We start from the raw sequence: 8,478 nt of genomic DNA, 5'->3' as shown, positions 1-8,478 counted from the left end.
ACTTATGTATTGTTAAAATGTTTGTTATTCTTACCTCCCAGCTAGGTGTCTTCCTTTAAAAGTATACTTGGAGTTTTAAGATACAACAGTAATTCATCTTCTATATCAATGATTTCTAGGGAAAGTTCTCTGCCTCTGTTCTCTTATTTTTAATGGAAGTTTCCCCTGTGTGGTAGAAAGACAACTCTCTTCTAAAGATGGCTTTAAAATACAGTCTTTCCTTTTTTGATACTCAAGTAGAGTATACATCTAAGCAGAAGGGATTCATTTTCAATTTCTTTATGAATTTCAAATGTGGAAAATGTGTGCAGTTACTGACTTCCAAAAATCTAATCCCCATGTTGATACATTTAGTAATCCAGATTCTTACATTCAACATTATTTTAGTGCCACTGTTGTTTGACTGTTTCAAATAGTCTCTGCATGAGTAGTTAAAATATTTTAATCAGATTAAAATAGCTTTGATAGTTTGCCAAGCAAACCTGCAAGAATGTCTGCTTTTTATATAGTACATATATTTACGTGAAAGTTGGCATCATTTGGAAGTATCTGTTGCACATTAATATTTATGTAGTTGAGCAGATTAAAAAATTTCATCCATGTGGTATGCTTGTCACACTAGCATTAAAATATGTCTGTCCTCAACAGTAGATTCTCTGTGTGTTGCATGTCTATTGCCAAAATGTTTCCAGCAAATACATTCTGAATGGTACTTTCTCTTGTTGTTTATTTTTTAGTTTATAAGGACAGATGCATTTAATAGGTACAAGCAATTTCTTGCCTGTTCTCTCTTATGCTTAAGTGATATGAGACAAGTATTCTAGTAGGCTGTTAACTTTTTGGTGCAAAACATATTTTTTTAAAATATGGTAGACTTGTATACATATAGAAATGTATACAAACATTTCCATTATATAAAAGCGTAGAAATATGAAGACAATTTAAAATCAGGGAAGTATATGTCTCATGCTGCTAAAACCTCTTCAGCATTCTACCAAATTTTTTAATATTCAACCATTATACATTTAGGTCCAGGTAAGGTGTTAGTGAAGCTTAAAAAACTGAAATTTATTGATGTGTTATATCACATTTTAGCTGGCTTGCACTATAGAGTGCAGGCATGGTGGTCATAACATGATTTTAAATGCTTATCAGTTTAAAACAAGTTTGTGCACCCTTTGATTGTTGAGAGAATTTTTATTCGTATCAGTAGAAATTGCACATTAGTAATTAAGGACAGCATATAACAGACTTCATGTTCGTGTCTTAAAAAAGACTAGTCCTGTCAACTTCAGTGGGAGTACAATGGAATAAAATTATTTTATGCTGCACGTGTAACTTTTTGAGGACTAGGTTTTAATGACAACACACATTAACTTCTGTGATCTACAGTTTAGTTCCTCCTTTCTTTAGTTGCTCTGAGAATGTGTTTTCCCTGTGGGAGAGGAGATGCTACATGTAAGGGATTAAAATTTGTTCACTAATCTAGTACTCGTTTTCTATTACTTCAGTTTCTTCTTTAAGAAAGGATAGTTTCCACTGATTAATGAAATAACCTATGTGCAAGATTTGTGTGATCCTACGTGCAAGATTAGGAAGGGTGGGAGTTGGTCATGGTTTCTTTCCTTAGGTGTGGCCATGCTAGTTCCAGGGTGAACTGCAGCAACCTCTAAGCTGTACTAATTTGTGCCTGTTTAGTACTGTTGCATTTGACTTATGGGGAGGAGATCAGCTGATGCAGAAAGCATGTGGCACCAGTTTCTGCTGGTAGAGAATTTCCAGTTCCATTGGAATCTTAATTTAGTCTTTGTTCCTTTACACTGCAAAGTTGGAAATGGGAATCTAGACAGTAGCCCTCAAACTGGTCTGTGGACCACTTGATGATAGTAGGAAGTTCCATGTTCATATTGTACTAGCAGCTGTTCCTTATTTTCAGCTGCTAGAGAATATCAGATAAAAAGGTATCTCTGAACACATTTGAAAATAAATGTTCAGCACTTAGTGAGTATGCTCTGTTTTGTAGTTCAAGAAGTAGTCAGGTCTAGCAAATTTTGTGTGTGTCCTTGAGTAAAAGAGGTAGTTCCTACTCGTATATAGAAGATTTTTAGAGAAGACTTGGGAAGTTGGGTATTGTTGAAATGTATTTGGTAAGAGAGAAATCCTAAACTTATTTTAAGTTGTAAATTACATGTGCTGGAGATTCTTGCAGCAAGAAATGTTAAGGGCTAGAAAACTAAATCATACCTGACTTGAAGGGTTTTCAGGAAAACGTAGGAATTCAGAAATAGTCTTGAAATAGTACGTTTTGAGCTTAAGGATTGATGGCTCTTACATGTTGGTTTAACAAACATAAAACAGCTGTTTTGTAAGCATTTTGTTGGAAACCTTTTTAATTTGATTTTTTTTTTTCTTCAAAGGTCCATTTGAACTTCTTACTATTTCTTCATCGATTAGCAGAAGAAACCAGAATAAACGCATTTGAGAATAAAAGCAAAATAATTAAACTTGAGCATGTTATATCTGCTGCAAAGGTAATGTTATAAACTTTCCTCTTTTTGTTTAAACACCTAGACCCATACCCAAACTAGGACTTCAGCCTAGTCATGCTGAGCTTCCTAAAAGTTAGATGTCACTTTCCAGAAATGGAACTTAGAAATCCAAACTATGCAACTGAGTTCTGCATACTTTAACTGGAGAGATGTGGGAGCCTATGATTGGTATTCATGGCAGAACACTCTGTGCGTGTGTGTGTTCATATTCACATAACCCAACAAGTAGGAAATGTTGAAAAAAAGAATTGAGTCTGAAATCCTGTCTCTTTCTTGGATTTCCACTGCAGTTAAACAGTCCCTGTAGCCCTGAGTTGTCCATGTGAACTTGAGTTCACAGCCTATATCTAGACTTGGATGTCTCAGTTGTCCCTTCATATTCAGGTGACTGGGTACTCCTTTTTCAAACTGTATTTTAAAAGAATAGAAATAGTTGTAGTGTCCATCTTTTGTGGAATAACCTTGTGGTTAGAGTGATTAACTTGGAAGTAGGAAGGCTTGGGTTTAATGACTTCAGCCTGAAGGGTTGCATATTCCCATCCCTGCCTCTTGGGAGAGTGCCCAGCCACTAAGCCAGGGGTTCTCAAGGCATCCATTTGGAAAATGCCAGGTCTTAGTTTTCACTCATTTCTTGATTACAGAAAAAGAATAGACTGATTCCTGTGTTGCAGAGAATTCAGAAAGACCACAGTACTGTGTACAATTTGCTGCTCTGCTTTCTACCCCTTACTCTGTTTATTTTGTGAATCAGTTGTAGGTATTTGCACATCTAAGATTGTGTGACACCCTCTGGAACACTTAAAAGCATCTTATGGGAATCTCTAGCTATTAGCAAGACTGGGCTGCTCTTTGTGTTGTAGCAGGACTGCTGTATGGAAAGATTCATGGTCTAAGGAAGAGAGTACAAGGAATATAACTCTTTAATTTGGCTATGAGGGCACTGGCTCTAGTGACTGATTGTGTATTTATTCAGTATTACTGGATAAAATGCAGAAGCAATGTTGGGTGTAGATTACCCCTCCCACAGCTGTGCTGTCAGGATTCAGCTATAGTAGGATTGTCAAATTTGTCAGGATCTGTGGCCTGGATGAATGGTTTGGGGCTGGCCCTGTAGACTGAGTGGGGCCTGCAGATTGGCCTTATGTGCTGGATCCAGTACCTGCTGTGGATTGATTTTACACAGGCACTATGTGCAGTATGTAGGTCAACACTGAGACCTATGGGCAGCACTGAGGGACAGATGATAGGGCTCTGTGGGCTGGATCATTGACACCACTGGGCTATAGGCTCTTGCTCTTTCTCTGGCCATGTGACTTTTTGCACACTGGCCTCACTGCACTGCAATAGCAGCAATAGAGAATCTTAGCATAACTTAAAGCAATGGGGGCCAAACCTTTTGGCACGCATGCTATAAATTAACTCTTTTGCCTTCCTGAGTGCTGCTGATCCCTTTCACTTACTTTGTCCCTGATCTGCTGTTCTGCTTTCTGCTTCCTGCTCTGTCTCTCACTGTGCTGCCCCCTTCCTTGCTTATTGCACAAATGCTGCAGGTTGATCACCTCTGTCTTATAGCTTAATGGTTAGGGGAATCTAGAAGGTAAGGTGTGGGTTTTAATCCCACAGCCTGAAGAGGGCACAGATCCCAGGTGTCTAGGTTTCTAGGTCAATACTATAGCCACTAAGCTATTATGGAAAAGAGGTGGCACTGCCAACCATTTGTTCTAAAGAAGTGGCTGTAGAGGCTGTTCTTGGTGATGCCAGTTGGTATTGAGTGTACTTTGAGAACTACTAGGTTGGCCCACTTTGGGGATTTAGCATAGATTTTTGCCAATCCCAAGCAAATTTAGGTATTTAAATACTCACCTTGGGCCAACTGTTAATGTCTTTGGGTAAACCACAGTTCCAAAACTAAGACCATTATTTTGTAGCTCTTTAGCCTCTAAATCTTGGCTCCAAGGATAGGAATTCCAAACTAGAAAGGTTTTTGTGGAAAATGCTGTTATATCATTAAGGATTCAAGATGAGTTTTTCTGCTGACCATAAGTAGAAGAATAGGGTGAATCCTACCTAGGGACTGCCAGATGGTGAGGTGAAGAATATTGATCCGAGGCTAATCAGATGGCCTATATGATCAGATTTCTTTAATTATTTTATACAGTTCTAAGTAAATATTCATAGAGGGCATGTGATGCTCCTTCCACTGTTTAGCCTACCACCTTCTATGTTAGTGGACTCTATCTTGGTTTTTTGGGGAGTTTTTTGCATGCCACAGAGCAGCTGAGGGAGTTTGAGGGGAAAAACAATTGAACTTACTCTTAGTCAGTTGTTGGGTGGATCTGTATGGTATATCTCTGTAGTAAAGCCTCACAGTCTACATGTACGCTGCTATTAGGGTGCTGTAAACATTAACTTCGCTGTAGGATAGTACTGCCTTATGGTGGAGTACTTTACTCCACTGTAAAACATGTAGAGACTGACCAGGCATGCTAATTGTGTGTGGTCAGACCAGCCAGCCAGGGGTCTGCACTACCCTGGCTCAAACTGTTGCTGTCCTAGGCACGTGTGTAGATACTGTGCCTGGGAGCAGTTGATTCCAGTGTGATCAGCTCTGGAGTTTGTGTCACGTTAATTGCACGTGTAGATGCACCCGCTGAGTATGACAGAAATAATTCTTAAAGGACTGTGGGTGGGAACTTGCTGTTATATTTTTTTTTACCACATCACAACTGTGTGTGTAGGGGACGAAGCTCCAATATAATGGGAAGAAGGGATGGTGCACATTGCATAATATTCGAAGTACCTCAGTTAATACCATAATGAGTACTTCAGTGCTGTAATTCAGAAACTCCAGTCTCTTGCAGATCCTAAGTCATTTATTCAACCACTTTTAGTAAGATTGCACAAAACAGAAGACTAAGCCTGAGTAGCTTTGACATAGTTGAAACCCAGTGGGCTATGTTTTCTGTATCTTACATTCCTATTTTTCTGGTTAAATGTTTGATTTGATATATTTTTGTTACCATAGTACCAGAAAATACACAGGATGTTCAGCATAGCCAAGTTAATGTCGCAGTTGGAGGCTTTTTGACTGTATACTCCTAACATAATTTGAAATGGATTTTTGTATCAATTTCTTCTTTAAAGAAGGGAAAACAGAAATTGCCTTTGCTTAACAAGGTTAACACTTAAATGGTCCTGACTGGCTTTGAAGTTCACTTTTGAATTTAAACTCCAAACCAAAGAATGTCCTTCCAAGGTACTAGACTCTTGACATAAAATTTAATAAGTAAGATCTTTCAAACAAAAAAATTAATCACAGTAGCGCTACAAACACATATGATAGCTGATACTGTAGTGGAGTAAGCTCATTAAGGGATATAGCAAAAGATTTACTGACACTTCTAAGAAGTATTTAGCAAACTTTTTTCTTTTAAGAAATTATGCTTTAGAAGATGCATTTTATTTCAAATATTTCTTTTTTTGGTATAAATTTCTCAGTGATTATATTGCTTAAGTTGCCCTGAGTGTATGAGTAATGATAAATATCTTTTCTTTTTTTCAGATTACTTTGAAGAAGAGCCGAGGCTAGAAAATCAAGAACTTTCTAATCCTACCTGCTCTTATGCAGTTTTTATTAACTTCAGTTATTGTAGACAAAATCCTTGGATACTGTAAATATACATGATTTTGTTGGTGTAGCTATACCAAATGCAGCTTACCTGTTATGGATCTGATTCTTTTTTAATGAAAAATTTTGAATCTTATGTGACCTTGTTTATACAAGATGTGCCATGAGGTAAAATTATATTGCAGTGACAATTTTCATTCATTCGCTGCTATTCGATGTATAAACTTTCTGAAGTGCCTGATTACTTTCACTGACAAATTAGAATCATAGGATCATTGGGTCCAGCCCCCTGCATGAGCAGGAAAGACATCTGGGGTCCGGTGACCCCAGCCAGGTATCCATCCAGTTTTCTCTTGAAGACCTCTAGGGGAGATGATTGCAACACCTTTGGGGGGAGGTTGTTCCATAGTCAGGGCACCCTAGTTGTGAAGAAGAAATTGAGGGGGCGAGGGAAGATGATATAATTGCCATTTTGTTTTTTACTGTAGTTTTGTGCCTCTTCAGAATTTGTTCCCTTCCTATTTTTATAAGCTTGAGATTCCTATTAAGGAGGACTATACAATGAATTATAGCTCAAATTGAATCTGGTATACACTCTAGTTTATGGTAAAGTTCTTGAAACATAAACAACTGGAAACTTTCTCTTATATTTTTGGAGATCAGATACAGAGCTCCCTCCCCCTTTCCCCATATTCATGCTCTAACTTTTCCCAGGGTGCTGCATTTGGTAAGTTGGTGGTTTGGTCTTAATTCCGTTCCCTGTGGACAGGTGCACATCATAAAAACAAACTAGAATAATTGCCATTCTAGAAATTAGATGCACTAGGGGTGGCAAGGATACTTATATGCTTTATTCTCCAGAGATTGTCCTATTCCTTGGTTGAATCTGTGTGCGCAGGCATGTATTCTATTTCCATAATATGTGCAACTTCAATTTCAAGTGTTCTTAATCTGATATTTTTTAAAAAACTTTTAAAAGGTAACACTTTTTGTAGTTTATGTAACATTAGTTAACAATGCTTTCAGTTAACTGTTTTATTGAAAGAATAAAATGAAGGATCGTTGTACAATGTGATCAGTTCTGAGCTGCCTAGTTCAATTGTTATATTAATGAGGGTTGAAGTATTCCAAGGAAAGCAAACAGAAAATATATCAAATAAAAATATTGTGATCTATGAAGTTTAAGAAAACTGCAACACCAAAATTTAAATATAAATGAATTACTGTTTGTTTTTTTTTTACAATTCTGCCACCTATTACAATATGGCAAAATAAATAACCCCTATTGAGGAGTGTGTATTGAATTTATAAATATATCTTAAATGCACAGAAAAAGGAGAGATTAATTATCTTGGTCCTAGATGTGTCTTCTCGTTCTTCTCCAATCCCTTGGCTCTGTTCCGTGTGCTCGTATGGTTGCCAGTGCTGGTCACCAATGTTCCCTCTAAGCTGTGTGGCCACACAGGTATACTCGTGCTGCATTGCTAGGCGTGCCTGTGCGCGGCCCTGCATGCTATGCAGCTTAAGGGGAACGCTCCTGGTCACCTTGGTTGACCCTCTCTCAATCCTCTTTGAACCTGAAGAGGGAAGAGAGCATAGTATATCCCCTGTAGCACGTAGCTCAATAAATGTCTTTAGGAGTCTTGGATTTAATAACCTGAGCTTTTGGGGTGAAAGCCCCTAGATCAGGGGTTCCCAAAGTGTTTATGCCGTAGCCTGGCAAACCGTGGCCTAGAAGTGGCTGTGGCCTGGCAAACCACAGCCCAGCAGTCACAGCCAACCCCAGACAGATTTTCCAGCTGGAAGATAGGTAAAGATACTGCCACCTCCCAAGTGGGGGGCTGGGCCAAAGCTTGTTCTGCTGCAGGCCCTGCGAAAGGAGCCATAGCCTCTCTGCCCGGCTCTGGAGGGCCATGTTTTGCTGGTCCGCGGCCACTTCCAGTCCAGCAGCTGACCCTCTGTGGCCTCGCACCGGGCCATGGCCCGGGGATTGAGAATCCCTGCACTAGATAGTTCTTAAAAGGCTGAAGGGAAAATACTGGTGCTGGATATTCCTATCTTTTGTTCCTCTGCTTACTCTCTGATTGGAAACATTGTGCAGAGTTCCCTTTTAAAGAAGGAAATTTACCTACCTTTAATCCTTCTTTCTTGAAGGTATCTTTTTTTCTTAAAAAACTCTTGAACCAGCCACCTGTCCTTTAATTGTTTGGAAGGATATTTCAGAGCAGCTATTTTGTTTATCTCTTAGAATATATTTTGGTCATTTTATCCTTTTAATTGGCTCTTCTGGGAGTTCTCTTG

At 38.6% G+C, this 8,478-nt stretch overlaps 1 protein-coding gene across 1 annotated transcript in view; it reads left to right on the top strand.

Annotated features, from left to right (window-relative positions):
- The window catches only part of CENPW (centromere protein W), a 23,661-nt gene extending 16,570 nt beyond the window's left edge, over positions 1-7,091 (top strand). Inside the window, exons 2-3 of the mRNA XM_019520314.1 lie at positions 2,418-2,531; positions 6,112-7,091. Of these exons, the coding sequence (XP_019375859.1) occupies positions 2,418-2,531; positions 6,112-6,138 (141 nt within the window). The 3' untranslated portion in view covers positions 6,139-7,091. The remainder of the gene's footprint in view (positions 1-2,417; positions 2,532-6,111) is intronic.
- The last annotated feature ends 1,387 nt before the right edge of the window (positions 7,092-8,478 follow it).

Source organism: Gavialis gangeticus, unplaced genomic scaffold (assembly GCF_001723915.1).
Source record: "Gavialis gangeticus isolate Ggan-Ray unplaced genomic scaffold, GavGan_comp1, whole genome shotgun sequence".
In the NCBI taxonomy this organism is placed as follows: Eukaryota; Metazoa; Chordata; order Crocodylia; family Gavialidae; genus Gavialis; species Gavialis gangeticus.
Note: the sequence above shows the minus strand (reverse complement) of the source record. Positions and strands in the feature narration are given on the sequence as shown.